Genomic DNA, 21,449 nt, shown 5'->3' with positions numbered 1-21,449 from the left:
TCAAATTCAACTTTTCAGCTGGATACGGTGGCTCATGCCTGTAATCCTAGCACTTTGGGAGGCCTAGGCGGGAGGATTGCTTGAGGCCAGGAGTTCAAGACCAGCCTGGGCAATAGCAAGACCCTGTTTCTACAAAAAGTAGAAAAATTAGCCGGGCATGGCGGCACACACCTGTAGTCCCAGCTACTCAGGAAGCTGAGGCAGGAGGATCACTTGAGCCCAGGAGTTTGAGGTTGCAGTGACCTATGATGATGCCACTGCACTCCAGCCCTGGCAACAGATCAAGACCCTGTCTCCAAAAAGAAAAAAAAAAATTCAATTTTTCTTTTGACCTTTTTTTTCTCTTTTTTTGAAAGCACAGAAGGTCATTTTCTGACCAAATGTCAGCCATCATTCCTGGAAAATGGCAAAAATTAAATCTGCTTTAGGGCTTGCTCCACTAGGACGGCTTTAAACTACGTAGTAAAGGAATGTGCTGAAGAAAGGCTGGACGATGCTTCTGTCTTTCAGAGTGCTGCCTATTTCAATACACCAAAGATTCATCTATATATATATATAAAATACATTCTATCTTACCCTAATCATGTATACATAGTCCCTTAACACCTCTACTATTCATTAAACAATGATAAATAACCATAACATGCCCTTACCTGTAATGCTTTCAAGATAACACAACTTTGGTAACACCTGCTTTCTAAGGGGAAATCATTAATCAATCACATGCCTTTGGTTGACACCATCAGTCCTCCAAAGGGCTACTTATGGCTCTCTGTCCTAGGATACTGGTGTCCTACTACATGTGCTGACATTTTGCAGGAGATAAAGCTTTCGCTTTCATGAAGTGGAAGAGGAGAGACACGTGAAAACATGGCACATAAAATGTGACTTTTTCTCTATTACATTCCAGTTGCATTAATCTGGAGTTAATGGGGCAGTTTGTTTACCAAAAGGTTGCATTGCTTTTGTAATATGCTTTTCAAAGCACTAGGAATTCCAGGTTTCCCCAAAGATGTACTTTGTTTTCCAACACTAGGTTCACAGGAAAGAGGTGGTGAAAAGAACACAGGAAAACAGATCTTTGTCTAACCCAGAAAGGTTGGGAAATTTGCATTGATTCTTAAGTGCTAAACTCAAGAGGCCTGCTAATCAGAGCTGGGAGGATTTTGCAAGACAGCCTTACTTTTTCTAACGTAATTTATATGTAGTTGTTGATAACCAAAAAAATGTCACAAGAGTAATACCTACTGTAAAAGTGAGGTTAGAAGATTCCCTGGGTCTTGCGACCTGGATTAAATAAAGTATATAACTACAACAGATTTTGTTTTTGTTCTGTTTTTGGAAGCTCTCTGCAAAAGCTACCATTCACAAGATTAACAAATACCTTTACATATTCTAGTTTTTTTTTAACGTTTGTTTGATTTGCAAAATTAGTTCAACTACATAAATCCTGTCCTTTAAGCCACAGTTCACACATGTAAAACTTTGCAGTTTTTATGGATTCAGTAGAAGAGGTTTGTTTTTTAAACCCTATAGGTGAATTATGGAAATTGTATAAGCAGTTTTTAAGGAATCTGTTACATTCAGAAATAAACTTGGAAAGTTCGCCAATGATTCCTTCAAGCATAAAAAGTCTAGTCATACTCTGGTCCCGCGTTGAGAAATCCATTCCAGTTTATAGTGCAAGACCTTGGTAAGGGTTGTCCATCATGACTGCCCATCATTACTGTAAGTATCGATAGACCTTGAAACAGTGATTTCCAGAGTCTGCAACCACAACATGGCCATCTGAAGTTAGGGCTAAGCCCTGGGGTCCATAGAGTGGGTCAGCAGATGTGTTAATGTAGGACAAAAATGATCCACTCCCATCAAAAACCTGTAAAAAATATGAAGTCAGAAAGTTAAAGGAGAAATCATAGTAATTTGCTGAAATATGAGTTAGAAAACCCTTCATGGTAATGTTTTTAATAAAAAAGCATGTAAGTGACCCCCTAGGTTTGTTTAGGTCACTATCATATCTACAGTCCTTCTTTCCACTTACCTTGCTTTTTCTCCTCTTCCTCTGAATGCCCAGTCACCGGAGTAGAATGAGCCATTGGCTACCAGATAGATCTCCATCACTACTGTGGTCATAACAAATGTTTGGCTAGGAATGGCCCTGGATGGTGCTTGAAAAATGAATGATCCTTACTTTTCATGCTAAGTTTTCATTTTTTTTTGCCTTCCAGCCTCAAGTCTCCCTTCCATCCCTAATCATAAGGAAGAAAATCAGCAACTAGACCAAGGAAGAATGGTCCTGAGTCATAATACACAATAAGAGAGGGTTTCCCCTCCCCAACTTTTCAGAAAAGAGTAACTTGTAAAAAGTCAATGATTCAACAGGTACAGTCATTTCTTGATATCCCGGGGGTTGGTTTCAGGACCCCCAAGGATACCAAAATCTCCAGATGCTCAAGTCCCTTGTGCAGTACTTGCATATAACCTCTGAACATCCTCCTGCATACTTTAAATCAGCTCTAGATTACTCATAATACCTAAACAATGTAAATGTTACATTATATTGTATTTTTTTTAAATTTATATTATTTTTTATTGTTGTACTGTTCTTTTGGTTTTATTTTTCAGAATACTTTCACTCCTTAGTTGGTTGAATCCCTGGATACAGAGCGCCAACTATACTGTTGGACATGAAATCATCTTCTTTTGGTCAGCTTTTGCTATGATGAAATAAAAGGAATAAATCCAGGCCCTTACACTTCTCATAAGATCCAGGCTGGTTTCTTTTGGTCATTTTGTTTGGCCTGCTTGGTGCTTAAAAGGCAAGTGTAACTAGGTAGGTGATATGAGGGCCATAGTGCAAACAGCTTAGCATCTTGTGGTCCTGTATAGAACTGCTTTGTGAACTTAGTTCCCAGCCTGCCTTCTGACTTCTATAGTATATCAGACCTTTGATACACTTCTCATGAGATATAGAATGCCTTTTTCAATGTAGATGTCCATCAGAATATTAAGCCAAATGTATAGGAGAAATAAAAGCACTTGGTGTTACATTTATAATCTCAATTCTTTTTCTGAGAAGTAGATACCTATACACGTTGAGTATCCTTAACCAAAATGCTTGGGATCAGAAGTGTTCTGGATTTCACATTTTTTTTTGATTTTGGAATATTTGCATATACATAATGAGATATCTTGGGAACAGGACCCAAGTCTAAACATGAAATTCATTTATGTTTCATACACACCTTATACATGTAGCTTGAAGGTATAATACTTTTAATAATTTTGTGCATGAAACAAAGTTTGTGTTAAGTACTTATGTGTGGAATTTTACACTCATGGTGTTACACTGGCACTCAAAAAGTTTCAGATTTTGCAGCATTTTGAATTTCAGATTTCTGAATTAGGGATGTCCAACTTGTATCGGATTTGAACTGCTAATCATTGCTGTACTCGCAGAGACAACTGAATGCTGCTAGACTTAACCAGTGCACTCTAGGTTCTCAGGTGCACAGCATACGGCCACACTGGCAAGGATGAACAGCACCTGCCGCAAATCCATGTTTAGAACAATGAAGGTGTGTACACAGAGAAACAGAAGATAAGAATAATCTTTCTTCAATTGGACGATTTTAAACGTTTACTCTTAGAGTAAAAATCAAACTTCTTTTGTGCCATAGACTCCTTTGGCAGTCTGGCAAAGACTATAGGCCCTATCTCAGAATTGTGTTTTAATATGTTTTTTGCCAGAATGTAACCAGTTTTATTATTTTTTTACCCTCCACCAAATTCTCAGATGCCATTCATGACATCATGATTCCTAAACCATGAAAATATAAATTCATTCTTCTTTTACTTGTTTTTGTTAACTTTTTATTTTGAAATAATTATAGATTGATAAGAAATTACAAAGATAGTAGAGAGAGGTCCCATGTACCCTTCACCTACTTTCCCCCAAGATCTTCTATTATATAATCATGGTGCCATGCAAAGGCCAACAAAATGACTTTGGAATGTGTGTGTACAGTCATATGTAATTTTATCATGTGTACATTTACCACTGTGATCAATGTAACAGAATTATTCCATCGTCATTAAGATTTCCCTCTTGCTACCCCTTTATAGTCACACCTGCTCCACTTCCTCCACCATCTCTAACCCTTGCCAACCACTAATGTTTTCGTTTTCTGTAATGTTGTCATTTTGAGAATGTTACACAGATGGAATCACATAGTACGTGACCTTTTGCAAGTGGCTTTTTTCACTCAGCAAAATGCCCTTGAGATGCATCCAAGTTGTTGAGTATATCATTAGGCTGCTCCTTTTTAATGCTAATAGTATTTTGTATTATTAATGTGGATATACCAGTTTGTTTAGTCATAAACCTAGTGAAGGACATCTTGGTTATTTTCAGGTTTTGGCTATTACAAATAAACTTACTATGAACTACAATGTATGGGTTTTTGTGTGGACATAGGTTTTCATTTCTCTGGGATAGACACCCAGGAATGCAATTACTGGGTTGTATGGTAAGTACATGTTTAGTTTTTTAAGAAACTGCCAAAGTGTTTTCAAGGCTGACTGTACTATTTTACATTCCCACTACTAATGTATGAGATATCTAGTTTCTCCACATGCTCACTGGTATTTGGCATTATCAGTACTTTTAATTTTAGCTATTCTAACAAACATGCAGTGATAGCTCATCATGGTCTCGTGATGAGAAAATTTGCACTTCCCTAATGTCCAATGATAATGAACATCTTTTCACGTATGTATACTCTTCAGTAAATTTCTCTTTATGTCTTTTGCTCATTTTCTAATTGGATTGATTGGTTATTTTATTGTTGAGGTCTGAGAATCTTTACATATTCTAGGTTTAAGTCCTTTGTCAGGCCGGGCGCGGTGGCTCACGCCTGTAATCCTAGCTCTGGGAGGCCGAGGCGGGTGGATCGCTCGAGGTCAGGAGTTCGAGACCAGCCTGAGCAAGAGTGAGACCCCGTCTCTACCAAAAATAGAAAGAAATTATCTGGCCAACTAAAAATATATATACAAAAAAATTAGCCGGGCATGGTGGCTCATGCCTGTAGTCCCAGCTACTCGGGAGGCTGAGGCAGTAGGATCGCTTAAGCCCAGGAGTCTGAGGTTGCTGTGAGCTAGGCTGATGCCACGGCACTCACTCTAGCCCGGGCAACAAAGTGAGACTCTGTCTCAAAAAAAAAAAAAAAAAAAAAAAAAAATAAGTCCTTTGTCAGAAATGTGGTTTGTAAATATTTTCTCCCAGTTTGTTACTTATCATTTTATCCTCTTAATGGGATCTTTCAAAGAGCAAGGGTTTTTAATTTTGATCAAATTTATTGATTTTTTTCTTTAATGATTGTAGTTTTGGTATCATGTCTAAAAATTCTTCACCAAGTCCTAGATCCCAAAGATTTTCTCTCAAAATCTTTTAAAAGTTTATCCTCTAAAACATTATCTTCTAAAACGTATTATACAGCTTTTATATTTATATCTATGATCCAATTTGAGTCAACTTTTTGTGTAAGTCAACTTAACGCAGTGGTGTCGTCATAGCTTACTGTAACCTCAAACTCTAGGGCTCAAGCGATCTTCCTGCCTCAGCCTTCTGAATAGCTAGGCTTACAGGAGTGCGCCATCATACATGGCTAATTTTTCTTATTTTTTATAGAGATGGGATTTCTCTATGTTACCCAGGCTGGTCTTGAACTCCTAGTCTCAAGTGATCTTCCTGTCTTGGCCTCCCAAAGTGCTGGGATTACAGGTGTGAGCTACGGAGGCCCAGCCTAAGTCAACGCTTTTTCCCTTCTGTGGTTATCGTAGTTGCTCCAGTTTCATTTGTTGAAAAGACCATCATTCTTCTGTTGAATTGCTTCCCTTTTAACAAGTACCAACCACTCTAGCCATGTACATTAGCATTTACTCTACCTGGATCCTGCTGTTCCCCCAGTCTGCTACAATGATGTTTCCGTTGGAATCCACTGCTACACCTGTTGGAGCGTTAAACTGTCCATTTCCTTCTCCATTTGAGCCAAACTTCAACATGAATTCTCCTTCCTGATTAAACACCTATATGAAATATTTTAAAATTATGTTATTTTTAATTAAAATAGTTGAACCAATATCATGGATTTTTAAAATATCTACTTGAGTAGGTTATTTACAACAAGACCTATAATTTAGGTCATTCTTAAAAAAGAAAAAAATCTACAAACTGGACTGCATATCATTTGTGCCTCCCCAATTTATAAATCTGATTTATCATTTCTTAAATCACCACTTCTCTTTTTCTGGTCCACATCTGGTTATTAAATGCTTATGTGAAAGAGACTTTTACTATTAATATAAATTATAAAATACTAGACAAATATAAGGCAGTATGAGTAAATAGAGCTATAATTTTCAACAATATTATTCTTTCTGCCTTTAAATAAATAGCTAAATTTCAAGGATGGGCATTATATTTTTATTTGTAACAGGACGGATGATCATTCAAAGTTGGATCAGAAAGTGGGAGCTTTTTGCTAGGCCCATGGCTCACAATTTATTACCATCTTACTGCATCAGTATAACAAGAAAGAGTAGGCTGGACTTCGTGATTACACAGGAGAAATTCATTGCGTGTGTGCGTGCACATGTGTTGTGGCAGCAGGTGACAAATAAGAAAAGGGTTTTTAAATTTACCCTCAGAAGATATTTTAATTAAAATAGAGAGTCTATGTGATCCTAAGGCTTTGGTGGATAGAGCTCACTGAGAGAAGGGACGCTGTTAGCGGTGAAGGACTAAACAGAACTCTTACGCAGTCTCTATCGATATGGTCAAGCAGTGGGATGCTGTGGTTAATTAAATATTCTTGTTAGTAGAGCATTACTCTCTCTATATATCAAATACAATTACTGATTGAATTAAATTTTAATGTGTATAATGACAGCACCATAGTAAGCATACAGTAAGCATAATTTTATCTTTTTTTTTTTTTTTGAGACAGAGTCTCACTTTGTTGCCCGGGCTAGAGTGAGTGCCGTGGCATCAGCCTAGCTCACAGCAACCTCAAACTCCTGGGCTTAAGCGATCCTACTGCCTCAGCCTCCCGAGTAGCTGGGACTACAGGCATGCGCCACCATGCCCAGCTAATTTTTTGCTATATATATTTTTAGTTGGCCAGATAATTTCTTTCTATTTTTAGTAGAGACAGGGTCTCACTCAGGCTGGTCTCGAACTCTTGACCTTGAGAGATCCACCCGCCTCGGCCTCCCAGAGGGCTAGGATTACAGGCGTGAGCCACCGCGCCCGGCCTACATAATTTTATCTTGATGATTCAGATGATACCTAATGTTTCCAGGACATCATTTTAAACTTCCATTATCATAATGCCTAGATGTATAGAAATAGTCATTAACAAATCAAAAAGTATTATGTGCAAGGCACCTGGAGAATAAGGGCTCCTCAATTGTGGAACTGAAGAGTTCTCACTATATTTGAGCATAGGTCCAATCTGAGGACGATCTCAGGACCTTTCAGAGATTCTCCTATTGCCATCTCTGATCATGAAAGATGAAAATGACTATTTCTTTTAGCTAAGTAAATTGGGAAAGCAGGACACTTCCATCTCTAAAGGGTAAACTTTCTCTAAGATAAAGAGGAGACAAAAGAGTCATAACCACTTTCTGAATTAATTGCACACTTGCCAAGTAAGCCAGCTGCCTCTTTGGTTCTTTAGAGATGACAGGGACAAGAACAGCCAGCTTTTACTAAGATGACATGTTTCAACATCTTTCTCTGACTCTTTCTGTCCTCTTGTTGATAAAACGTTCTAGTTTTAAAAACCAAAGGAAGTGTGTTTATGCTGGTGAGGACATAATTTATTATTCTCTGATCTTTCTGTTATTAGTTCCTACACATAATCTTTTGTTTGTATTTATCTTTCTGGGTCAGGATGTTTTCAGTGGCATCATACAAATGGTTTAAGTGCTCCTGCTTCATTTTGGAATAATGGAGAATGCCAAATCTTGTCTTGTTTTTCCATGAAAAGAAACTATATTCTGCAGATAGCTTAAAAAAACTAATGAGACCACTTGTTAGCACTGACCTGTCGGTATGTTTTTTACATTTTCCAACGGACAAGTAACCTGAATTTGGAATTATTGCTAATTCCCCAGGATTATATGGGAAACAAAAGCCCAAGTATTCCATAAAAGTTATATGGCAATAGCTATCAAAAAGAAGAGGAAAGACAAAAAAAGGCTACTTTTTTAAATAAGAGGAAAATTAAGCTTAAATAATCTGCTTCTACTGTACTGAAAACTTGAAGAGTTTTCAGAATCTTAGAACTTACAAATTTCTCATATTTCATATTTTTCTCACCTAAAATGCCATTTAATTACTTAAAAAACTATTCAGATGAAAACATACTAAGAGGCAGAAGTATGAACTGAAATAGTTTTTGACAGCTTTGGTTTTTATAATATTTCAAGTAAGTTTTTAAAATAACCTTGATGATAATCCTTTTTTGATTTCAAAATTTTGCTCATGTCAAATACCACTTGGAAGTTTTCCCTGATAGTTTTAATTATGGAAATCTTCTCTTTTCTTCTGGAAACTTACAGACTTCATGAGTACCTACTTTTATGAAACTATTTATTGCTATCTGCCTTGCATTCTGGTTACTGACATATATGTTTTAATTCCCTCTGTGGTGTCAGCCAGGGCAATAAATAGAGGTCCCACATACCCATGCCAGTTGATTTACAGAGATTGCCTGGCATACTGGACAGGAAGGACTCTGAGGCCACAGTTGCTTAGTAGAAAAGAGCAGCTCGATTAATTATTACTGTCTTTCCGTAGCAGGTGAGCAGAACCTTTGCCACAGGCATTTGCACTGTTAGGCTATATATGGGTTTTCTTCTGGTTGAATGCCCTGTAGTGAAATGGATGATTCCTCTACAGCGTGAGTGAGGGTCGGAAGTATGAGAACAGCCTGTGTTAGCCTTTCACAGCTGTGCTCATTCTACAGCTCTGGCTGCCTGGGAGGATGGTCCCAAGCTCAGTTCCTGCTGCCTCTTTGCTGTCTATTTCCATCCTTCTCTGCTCATTGGGAATCTTTCCCACTGTCCCATTCCTTTTACCAAGACACCTCCCATAGAGAATGGTGTCCTCAGAGAATGCAGCTCATCACATTGGGTGTAGAAGGGACTCTACCACTGTGCTAGCAACTCTGGAGAGACAAGACAGCAGGGAGCAGCTTCAGAAAAAAGCAACAGTGGGCACCTTTTCCCTCATCCTGCCCACATTCCTGTGGCCCATTATGCTCTACTCTTTGCACAGGACTTGGCACCCATCTAAAAGGCTCAAAGTCTCTCCATTTAATCGGGTAAGAAATATCTTCCAGGATAAGCCAGGGAGATGAAGCAGTGAAAGGACTTGGAAGGAGAGTACCTTCGGGTGTTAAAAATCCTACCCTTTATCTAGCTGTTCCAGTTGTCAGCACCAATAAGTCATTATTAACTCTGGTTGTTCAATGGTTGTCTTTAGGTGCAAGCTTTAGTCATTGGCATACCAACCTATGCTGTTTCCTTATTATTTTTCCTTTAAAATGATTCACTTTAAAAATCTAAATGAATGTATTTATAAGGAAAACTTTATTATCACTTCTAAAAGTGCAAAACGGTATTGCTTGAAGTAAACAGAAGATAACCCTAAAAGTACACACATAACTCTTAAAATGTCTGCCTGGGCACTGTCGGGTGACTACCCGGCATACCCTCAGGGGAACATGCATCACACCTTCAGAAGCTTGGTCTAGAATATTACTAATTTTCTCATCATTTCAGTGAATGAGTAATTTATTTTGAGCCACTTTATTATTTCCTGATTTTCTCATAATAAAATTCAAATCTTTCTCCCTTGGTACTGAGTAAGAAGGATGTACTATATATATTATTAGAAGAGGTCACTGTTTCCTAAATAACACCAAATGCATCAAAACATTCTAAGTATAAAATACACCGTGTGAACGTATGCTAGTGTTATTCCCACTCCTCTAGTCTGTTGTATCAGAGTTCTAATATCTAATTTTGTTTTAAAGGCCTTATCATGCAGAAAATTTAAAAAGTGATTTTGTTTTAATCTATTGAATAGCCACAAAATATTAAGCCTCACAAAGTTCTGCCTCTAAGTTCAAGCAATTGTAGTTTTTTTAAATTTTATTTTCAAGTCCTCTTCATTTGCACCAGTTTCAAATTAAGAAACATATTGTCACTATATTTTGTACAGTTTCCTGACTCATCAAGGTCTGTATGTCCAAATTAAAACCTGTCTCCTTTAAGCAAAAGCAAAATCTACTCTTTTAGGTTAACTCCCTTTGGTCCTGTGTGTATGTGTTAGTATTACATTATTTTTTCCCAGACTGACTTCTCCACAAAAGCATTTAAAAGTTAACAACTGATGTGTTTATAGTACCTTGACGGAATGATTATGGAAATCTGTAACAATAATCTCATTATTGCTATTTACAGCTGCAAAATGGGGACCTGCAATAAAGATGGAAAAAATATGTGATGACTACAACAACAAAAGTGATTACAACAACACAGCAGTTACTGTAACAAAAACCAAACAATACATTTACTTTGCTATTTAAGAAAGAATAAGGAATTATCGACTCGGTCCTTGAAAAATCATTCAGCCAGACCTCTGGCTCCAGATAACATGGATCCTATATTATTCTACACTTGTGACTGTCTACTCTGACTTCTTCCAGATCAGCTAAGAATTCTAGCAGCCCTAATGAAGTGGGATGAGCAGTAAGCATCAGAATTCATGCTCCGTACCGCCATCTGAAAGCCACACCTGCCAGCTTCCCTGAATATGTTTTAGGGCCCTCGGCTGCCATTGACGAAAGACATGGCAACTCTTAGCATTGGAAGAGAGACTCCAATATATAATTTTTAAAATAAAAAATTGAGCAGAAAACCCACAGTTTATAATTTTGGGTGACATTCGGAACCTGGCAGAACTGGAGACAAAGCACAAAGAAAGATTATGCAAATTAATGTTAAACGCCAAAAGCAGCCCTTTAAAAAGGAAATTAATAAACTATTTACAGCCTTTTCTTACAGATATGAAAAGCTAAGTAAGCTTGCGATTGCAAAGTCGTACATCGAAAAGAGCAGTAAAGCAGACTGTCCCCTCTGTACTCAGCAAATATTCTGAACTCCTATTTTCTTATAATAAGCTAGAAAGGTGAAAAAAATTCTCATTCAAAGACTCTTTAAATAAAGCTACTGGTAGGTGGAAACAATGGAGTTACTTCACTGTTTCTCGAATATTTTTATTTCAAAAATATTTTAAAAATGTATATTTTATTTAATATGAATATTTAAAGATTTCTGAGTAGTTAACGTCCACCAATAAAACCCACATGTGGTTTGCATTTCAACTTACTGCCAGTGGGGTCACTGAGAAGCATCTACCCATGCTTTTGCTTAGATCTCATCCCCAGTATCTTTCCCAAAGGCAGCAAACACACCAGAGATGCGGTATCTTCAACATGCTCCAACATCATGCAAATGTGAGCAGAAGAAGCATAAAAAAGGGGGTTTACATATTACCATCGAGTGTACCTGCAAACTGCCTGTCCCCATTTCCTCGGCTACCAAACCTGGTGACTATTTTCCCGTTTGGCTGGAAGATAAACACGCAGCACGCCTTGTTGTCCACCACAATAATGTGCCCATTGCGGTCCACAGAAACTCCTTTGGGCCCCATCAGCTTTCCCGATCCAATTTTTGTCTGTTAGAAACAAGGACAGAAATCAAGTACAGATATTGAAGCTAAACCACGAAGATAGACACTGTTTTGGTAAACATTTACCTGAGTGTCCAAAGAGGGGAGCACAAATATGCATAGATCACAATGATCTTCTGTCTTGGGAAACTGGCTTTGTCACGTGCATTATCTGCTACTGATTTTATATGAAATCCTTATTTCTAAAAGGGATCAAAAATGTTCTAGATCCCCTAAACTGGGGTTACAGTCCCTCCTAAAGAGGCAATGTGGTACAGTGAAAGACCACTGGATTAGGAGTCAGAAAACTGTCCTACTTGTGTCACTTGCTTTAAACACACCCTGAGATGGCACAAGCAAATTTAGGTTCCTTAAACTTCAAGTTCCCTATATATTAAAAAATGTAAAAAAAAAAAAAAAAAAAAAAAAAAAACCACCAATAACTTCCAATAGTATTTTTAGAATATGTATCAAGTAAAATAATGTAGTCAAAGGGCTTAGTGTAGAGTATAGCACATAGCAAGAAGTCACCAAAGGAAGCCATCATTGTCATTGTTTTATATCATAATTGACATTAAAACTGCCAGGCCATTAAACTTTAATAGAATTAAGTTCTGCATGGGTGGGAGTCTGTTTTATCCAGCACTGTGTACTTGGAGCCAACACATTTCTTGGTGCTTAATACATATTCAACAAATATTTGTTGAATATAGTAATTTTAAAAGTCTAGCATTATTATAGGGCAATCATGATGATTAAATGATTCCACTTTCACAGTATCTTAAAATGGGATTAAAGCATTAGATTTCTATCAACCATATACCATAAGCATTTTAAATTTTATTACATGTTCCTGAGTAGACTATAGTGTATATATAAATGCCTATTGACATGAGATGCAGGTCTTACATCTTTACTTTTAGTTCTATAGCTTCATTTTCTAGAATACTTATACAGTACTTCACTCATTCACCTGTGTACTAATTCTACAAACACTATCTGAGTGACCACTGTGTGCCTGACATTGTGTCCTAGGCACATGGTAAACAAACACAAATTGGATGTAGCTCCTGCCCTCAAAGATGTCTCAGTCCTACTGCAGAGACAAACATATCTACTGCCCGGCCAGGTGTGGTGGCATGTGTCAATAATCCCAGGACTTGGGAGGCTCAGGTAGGAGGATTGCTTGAGCCCAGGAGTTTAAGACCAGTCTGGGCAACAAAGCAAGACCTTGACTCGATAAAACAAAAATTAAAAAATAAAGCATGGGGGGATGGGGGGGCCAAGGGCAATATACATAACCTAAACTTTTGTATCCCCACAATATGCTGAAATAAGGAAAAAAAAAGAAAGAAAGAAAAAGAAAGCAGCTGGTATTGAGTCTTCAGTTTAATAGATTTAGGGGAATTCAAATAGGCCATTTCAGAAGACCTGTGTAAAAATAACTCGATGAGACAAGTCACTGTGGACAAGGAAGAAGGAGGGCCCGGAGGTGAGGAACCAGCAGGAAAGAATGCACGTTAATTAGGTAAACTGTAAGAACCACAGTCCTCCCTGGCGCCCAGGCTTAAGGTGTCAGAGAGGAGCATATCTGTCTGTGTTTCTATGGAAGGTCTCTCACACATATTGCTGAACAAAGCAAGGCACAGAACAGTGAGTACAGCCTGAGTCAATGTGTGTTAAATGTGTGCATATATGTACATAGACTTCTAGAAGGAAAAGTGAGAAACCAAACAATGTCTATATCTTAGAGAGTGGCATTAGTGGTGGCAGGAGAAAGTCTTATTTTTCATTTTATACTTGTTTGTAGGTTTATTTTAAAAATCTATTTGCATGTGTTACATTTTATATTTTTTTTTTTTTTTTTTTTTTTTTAGAAACAGGGTCTCGATCTGTCACCCAGGCTTGGGTGCAGTGGCGTCACCATAGCTCACAGCGACCTTAAACTCCTGGACTCCAGTGATCCTCCTCCCTCGGCCTCTTAAGTTGCTAGGACCACAGCACCAAAACACCCGGCTAATTTTTCTTATTTTTTGTAGAGGCCAGGTCTTACATTGCCCAGGCTGGCCTTGAACTCCTTGCCTCAAGTGATCCTCCCGCCTTAGCCTTCTAATGCACTGAGATTACAGGTGTGTGCCACCACTGAGCCCAGCCATACTTTTGAAATTAAAAATTAAACTCAAAACAGTTACATTTTCATAGGTTCTGCTTTAGCCCTCTTATTTTATCTCTCTATATTAGTGCTATTAGAAATAGAGAAATATAATGTGAGCCACATGTGTGTTTTTCAATTTTTCAATTTTCTAGTAGAGAGATGAAGATTTTCTCATGGTGGGGATTTAGACTTTGTATGATCTTTTATTCTTTTAAGTTTAGAAATGACTGAGATTCAGATTTGATCTCTTTAGAGCAAAAAGACAGTTACTTCAGAAGGAAACAATGGTTTTCTTGGCAAGGGAATCTGTTGCGTAAATTTGATTCTGATTCTGCAATCTAGGCCAAAGATCAAAGAGGCTATAACAGAATGGTTTGTACAGAAATGACATTTGTTCTTTCATGTCTGAATGGAAGGTACGTCAAACAGAGATCAAAAGGAAGAGACAGCACTCTGATTATTAAAACAAGAATATTTTTACTACCTAACATTATGAACCCTTGAGTTACTTAGAATGACTCAATCATAAAACACTAAATGGATAATCATCTAGAATAAAAACAGAAAATAAAGGATTACTTCCATTCTATCATGTAATAAAAACTAGGGCAGATCTAAAAGAATAACTTAAATGTTGGACCAAAATTTCTTTTCTTTCCTCTTCCCTTGTCACTCCTAGTTTAGCTGCACTGCATTCAACCAAAAGAAAAATAAAAATCACTGCATCTGCCTGTGTGTCCCCCATCTTAAACAGAGTAGTAAGCAAACATATTTTAGACACTGGTTTTGGAATAGTTAAATCAGAGTATTTAACTCAACAAATAGGTTCTTAAATTGTAGAGGGAAGAGATGAGATATTTTAGAATACGGTGACCAGAGGCCTCTGTGTTTGTTCTGAACACAAAAGGTTCCCAAATGGGCAGGAAGACATAAGTCAGGAGGAAAGATGAAAAGGAAAAAAATTAGAGGGCGCCGAGAAATGAAAATTAGGGCTAAGAAATTGGTGAATAAGAGAGAAGGAGATAAGGTGTTACATCTCTGGAACTATTAAAAATATTAATAAATAAAAAGAATCTGCATTGGACTGGTGTTAAAGATATGTCTTTCTCAGCACCTGTTTAATTTTTCACCGAGTCCCATCAAAGCAGAAAAAGAGCAAAATAAGTATCTCTCAGTATATGGTTGCAGACATCCTACTTGGATAAACTCTCATTGTAGTCCTAAAGTGTTTTCATGGGCTATCCTTTTATCCTTCGAGTTTTGATCAATAGCTATCTATCATAAACAAGGGTATTGCTGAAACTACCATATCCATTCCCCCAATCCTCTAGGGGGCATGAGTGTTCTTTAGAGTTTATTCCAATTATTACCAATAGTATTCTCACTTTAAGAATCCAGTTCTGGCCGGGCGCGGTGGCTCACACCTGTAATCCTAGCTCTGGGAGGCCGAGGTGGGTGGATCGCTCAAGGTCAGGAGTTCGAGACCAGCCTGAGCAAGAGTGAGACCCCGTCTCTACTAAAAATAGAAAGAAATTATCTGGCCAACTAAAAATATATATACAAAAAAATTAGCCGGGCATGGTGGCTCATGCCCGTAGTCCCAGCTACTCGGGAGGCTGAGGCAGTAGGATCGCTTAAGCCCAGGAGTCTGAGGTTGCTGTGAGCTAGGCTGATGCCACCGCACTCACTCTAGCCCGGGCAACAAAGTGAGACTCTGTCTCAAAAAAAAAAAAAAAAAAGAATCCAGTTCTAAGAATGTCTGTTATAGACTATTGAACCATTGAGTGAAAAAGGCTTAATTCAGAGAGCCCTTCTTTCTTAGACATAAAAATCCTGTCTCAATATGTGAAACCTAATTTAGTATTAGCTCCTGAATTTATAAAGACAGATTCATGGTTTCACTAAAGTATGAAACAAGAACAAATGGGTTGCCTCCAAACTAGATGAATATTTTCAAGATATTTGAGGCAAGAATATTTTATTCATATTAAATTTGTCCTATTTGGGTCTGTCTTATCACAAATACAATTATGAAAACACAGAGGCCAGGTGCAGTGTCTCACACCTGTAATCCTAGCAATCTGGGAGGCCGAGGCAGGTGGATCGTTCAAGGTCAGGAGTTTGAAACCAGCCTGAGCAAGAGCAAGACCCCGTCTCTACTAAAAATAGAAAGAAATTATCTGGACAGCTAAAAATATATATAGAAAAAATTAGCCGGACATGGTGGCACATGTCTGTAGTCCCAGCTACTCGGGAGGCTGAGGCAGTAGGATTGCTTAAGCCCAGGAGTTTGAGGTTGCTGTGAGCTAGGCTGACGCCACGGCACTTGCCCAGGCAACAAAGTGAGACTCTGTCTCAAAAAACAAACAAACAAAAAAAAAAACACAGAAGAAGGGGAAGAAGATAGAAATACAGAAAGGCAAGAGGTCTTCTGTATATACGGCCATCCCATGGAGCTACTAAGTTTCTAGTGCAACAAAAAACCCGAGGGCAGTTGAAGAACTGCATACAAAATTGAGGAATTAAAAATGACAGTTCTTTACTCTCTGAGATTGAGAAGATGCTGCCCCACACAAAATAGATGCTCAAATCTGAGGGCTGACAATTGTGTAAGTTCCAACCCATGGAGCAAAAAGAAAAAAATAAAAGAAACAAAAAAATTTAAAAAAAAACCAAATAATTATGCAAGTAACTCATTTCATCAAAAAAACGAGGTGACTAGAGCAATACAAAGACTTGAAAAAGGAAAATATAAATTCTTCCAATAAGAGAATAATGAGTGAACTTTGTAATCTCATTGAGTCTTTACTCAAATCCTATGAGATAGATATTTTTAAGTCCAAATTTTAAATATGAGGCTATTGAGGCTTCAGGAAGTTTTAATTTACTGATGGCCAAACAGTGAATAAGCCACAGAGCTGGGATTCAACGGGTTGATCTGAGTAACTGTCCAGTAGGCTGGACAGGGGAAATAAATAAGGCATCGTGCATATGGCCTTTAAAAAGATCTTTGACAGGTTTCTTACAATCTTCTTGTGAACAAAAGTAGAAAATGACCTGGATGATATAATTCTTTGATGATACCTTATAAGAGAGATTTTTCTTATTACTGGACCGCTCTCTACTCTTTGGTGACTTGCTGAAGAAATAGAAACCATTTTTATATTTCCATAAAGAGGATGCTGGGAGTGAAAGCAAACATGTCAAAAGACAGGATCCCTCAAGGTGCAGCTCAACTTGCATTTCCTCTATAAATTCAGCCTTCATTTGCTTTTTCTTCTAAATCCTATATTACATACTTTAACATAATGTTTGCAGATTGTATCAAACAATTTGTGACTGATTAGAAGCTGACATGAATTGTTTTCTGTCATTTCTTGTGTGTTAGTCTTTTTCCTAAAAGAAGCTGTACATTTTTAAAAGGTGGGAACCATTTCTTACAATTCTGTTTCTCCTATATCATCTGTCACAGGCCTGAGAAAGTAGAAAGCACTTCATAAGTTGACGGGCTGTAGATTAATTTGAGAAATATAAACTGCCTCTTAATAACCCTTTTCAAAAGATTTTCATTGAATTGAGATAATAGGACCAGTTTCCCTCTAAATATATGGTTTAAAAAAAGAAAAAGGCAACTGAGCAACCTAACTACTTTATAAAATGAAGCCACATTTAGGATCTACATGAGTAGATTTACGAAATTATCCTTATTACTCTTGCTTTATAAATTTAGATGTTCAGATGTCTTCGTGTATAAAAAACTGTTGAATATGGTATTGAATTTCAAAAAAGAAAAAGACAAGTTCATCTTGTATTTCCTGTTCCTTCTCTCTATTGTTTACTGGCCAAGGAGTAGTTAATCTTACCTTAAATTTCCCATCTGAAGAGAAGATGCTGACCCATTTATTATCATAATCTGCGATGATTATGTCCCCACTGGGATGCACAGCCACTCCTGTGGGCCGCTGCAGCTGCCCGGGAGAGCGGCCTCTTATGCCAAAACGACTCTTGAACTGGCCGTCATTGGAAAATATCTGGAAGACAAATTACATTCATTGGAATATGAACTAGCACAGAAATCACCGACGAAGATACAAGCAAAAACATCTGTCATATGTACTACAGGTCAGAATAAGCAAACTCTATTTGAAGAAAAGTGTATACACATTATAAGCTGCTTTCCTTGCGCCATGTATCTTAAGTCTAAACAGGAAAATATGCAACTATACCTATTTTACCAATATACGTAAAGGTATATAATTAGGGGCTGTACCTGCACACATTGATTGTTACTGTCTGCAATTAGTATCTTTCCATTTGTAGATGCAGCTACCCCCTGAAGATTTGTAAACTCTCCTTTATTTCTTCCTTTGGTACCTAAAATGAATCAAAACCGCAGAAATTAAGCACTACAGAATTAGATTTCTCAGTTTCAGCAAGAAAATAATTCAGACTTTCACAGGTAACCTGAGAGTGCGATGTTTTTAAATTTACTTAGGAAAAAAAAAAAAGAGAACTCTCCCCTGACATGACCTAATCCATACACTACTAAACTTCCCTTTCAGACCAATAGTCTTTGCAAAATTACTTTTTTAGGTAAACACTAATCTTCTCTTATTAATTTGTTGCTGCCTATTAACATGATTAAAATATACTTAGATTCCACAAAGACATTAATATGAAAATAATGTTTTATTAATAACAAAAACTAATATTCCAATCAAGGAGATTCAATAGGAGAGGGGCTTTATTTTATAGTTTTGCCAAAATCCCAACCTCTCACTCAGCAGCTCTTAGAAGACACCTGGGTGCTTGACTTTCAGTGCATTTATCAAACCATAAGGCCACATGTGTTATAAAAATAGGAGGCTGATTTTCATATACTGGATATACTTATGCACTATTTTCAAAGATTCAGTATCTCATTGGCTGTGTATTCTTCCTAAAATTATAAAAGACATCCTGACAGAGTGCTTTCTAGATCAAGTAAATAAGAAAGGCAAAAAGAAATTAATACAAGGAAATATTCTCATCCATACTAGACTCTTTTTTAAAGGAAGAGATGAGACAGGGAGAAAAAAGCAGAAGTATCTACAGGTTAACAGACATCTGTTTTTGTTTCAAAAGAAGTTTTTAAAATTTATTTCCATAGGATGATATAAATATTAATGGATGGAAACAATAAATTTTGCTCAGAAATGACTAGGAAGTTTAAATTTTCATAAAGAGAAAAAACCATGCCTTGGTTTTATAATTTTCATATTCAGAAGAGAAATTTTATATTTTGTTTGTAGACATCAATGCAGTGCCTTAGGAAAGAGTAAACAAGGCTACACTGATGGTGGCTAATGGCAAACACACGCTTAAGCACTACTTGGGAAGAGACCCTCCTGAAACAGATTTTTGGGTTTAGCAAGAGAAATTGGCAATAGATTAAACTCAGAATAAAATCAACAACAGAATTGCTAGGCAGAACCATCCTTTGGTAGCTTTTTTTTTTTTTTCAAATCACAGACTCTATCCAGTTTTACTCATTGTCTTTGTATCCCATCTACTAATGTGAATGAAAAATTTGAGATCCAGATACCATTCTATTTTATTTCAAATATCTCAGAAGAGAGGATCTGTTACATTTGATCCACAGGGAATCCCTATAATACCATGCATGAACATGGTATCAGTGAGTACTTTTTAATATTTATTTATTTAGAGACAGGGTCTTGCTCTGTCATCTAGGCTGGAGTGCAGTGGTGGGATCATAGCTCACTGTAGCCCTGAACTCCTGGGCTCAAGTGATCCTCCTACCTAGGCCTCCTGAGTAGCTAAGACTACAGGCACTGATACCTTTAGAATGCTTATTATTATGGCCAAATTAGCAGAAGGGTAGCTAAAGACAAACTTATTAAAAATAAGAAGAAGTAGGCCAGGAGCAGTGGCTCATGCCTGTAATCTCAGCACTTTGGGAGGCAGAGGCAAGAGGATTACCTGAAGCCAGTTCAAGGTTGCAATGAACTGTGATGGCGTCACTGCACTCTACCCTGGGTAACAGAGCAAAAACTTGCCTTTTTTTTTTTTTTTTTGACCTTTTCACTGAAAGCTTTTATTCGCTGTACACAAAGACACCACAGTTCATATAAAACATGTAAATCTCCTTCTACAGTTTGAGTACTGTTTGGGTTAATTAAAAAAAAAAGTCAATTAGTCACATACATGTTTTACATTTGTTAGAGAATTTTTTTTTAGAAAAAGGTAAAATCATGACTGTCCTCTGAAAAAAAAAAAGGGTACTGTGGGCAAGCAAGGGTCTTTTAAGAAAAAAAACTTAATTTAACCTTAACCAAAACATTTGATAAACAAAAGCATGGAATTCAGCAAGATGAGGAACTGAGGACCAATTAAAGACACATAATAAAAAGCAAGAGTCTTCTGATATTGGAACACAAACCAAAGGAGTAACTCTGTAAAGAAAACCCAGGCTGTTCTAGATCCTTGCTTTTGTAGAGTTGGAGTGCACCATGGCTTAGAGGGCACGCAGGTAGGGGAAAGAAATACTGCAAATAAAGAGAGAGGAGGCTGAGAAGCACCTGAACAGAGTAAACAAACACTGATTTGCTATTCTTCTGGTCCAGGTAGAGACAAAACCGCCTTCTGCCCTCCTTTGTTTAACCTTTGGTCTATCCTGCTCAGGACAAAGCTTATTCTACTCAGAGAAAATAGTGCTTCAGTACTAGCCAAAGGGGTGCCTTAGTCAAAAAGATTCTATTTTCCTTCTGAAAATATGGAGGTGATGTCAGAGGAAGGGAAATATATGCACAAAAAACACTAACTTTTCTTGTTCTTTGTGGAAATAAACACACATTTTTGAGTGTCAGTAGAAATGGGAAATTATTGTATTTTGGGGGACAATTTTAAAACTTGGGAAGACATTTAGTTGGATCCATAATAATATCATTTAAAGCAAGGAGAAGGAAGACCTCTATGCCCAGCTTGAAATGAACGTGAGATGCTTAGCACCTGCCAGTGCTAGGTCATGACAGCAGTGGGCTACGCCACCAAGGAACACACTGCGGGAAGAGGTCCCACAACCTGTGCTGCACTTGAGGTCCATGTGTTGGCCCAGCTCTTACCCTAGGTCTCCAGGTAAGGAGAGTTTGAGTCTGTTGCCCCCCATGTAAATAAAAATCAGGGTTGGAGGAACATCTGTTTGTCTCACATTGCTTATATATTTTTAAAAGAGGCTAGAAGAAACAGGCACTGCTATTTTAATTTTATAGTATTTGTTTTAAAATTTTTTTTTCTGTCTGGGCGTGGTGGCTCACGCCTGTAATCCTAGCACTCTGGGAAGCCGAGGCAGGCGGATCGTTTGAGCTCAGGAGTTTGAGACCAGCCTGAGCAAGAGCGAGACTCCATCTTTACTAAAAAAATAAAGAAATTATCTGGACAACTAGAAATACACAGAAAAAAATTAGCCAGGCATGCTGGCACATGCCTGTA

At 37.5% G+C, this 21,449-nt stretch overlaps 1 protein-coding gene across 3 annotated transcripts in view; it reads right to left on the bottom strand.

The window, feature by feature from the left end:
* Window positions 1-283: 283 nt before the first annotated feature.
* TRIM2 (tripartite motif containing 2) overlaps window positions 284-21,449 on the bottom strand; it is an 85,585-nt gene continuing 64,419 nt past the window's right edge. For 2 of the 3 annotated variants that reach the window (XM_045552133.1, XM_045552135.1), the window contains exons 7-12: window positions 18,229-18,332; window positions 17,822-17,989; window positions 11,641-11,809; window positions 10,478-10,548; window positions 5,947-6,087; window positions 284-1,876 (exon numbers count right to left, since the gene is read on the bottom strand). In XM_045552133.1, coding sequence (XP_045408089.1) covers window positions 1,724-1,876; window positions 5,947-6,087; window positions 10,478-10,548; window positions 11,641-11,809; window positions 17,822-17,989; window positions 18,229-18,332 — 806 coding nt within the window. In that variant the 3' untranslated portion in view covers window positions 284-1,723. Of the gene's footprint in view, window positions 1,877-5,946; window positions 6,088-10,477; window positions 10,549-11,209; window positions 11,810-17,821; window positions 17,990-18,228; window positions 18,333-21,449 lie in introns of those variants that run through there. The other variant, XM_045552134.1, reaches the window with a different exon arrangement.

This window comes from Lemur catta, chromosome 5 (assembly GCF_020740605.2).
Source record: "Lemur catta isolate mLemCat1 chromosome 5, mLemCat1.pri, whole genome shotgun sequence".
Lineage (NCBI taxonomy): Eukaryota > Metazoa > Chordata > Mammalia > Primates > Lemuridae > Lemur > Lemur catta.
Note: the sequence above shows the minus strand (reverse complement) of the source record. Positions and strands in the feature narration are given on the sequence as shown.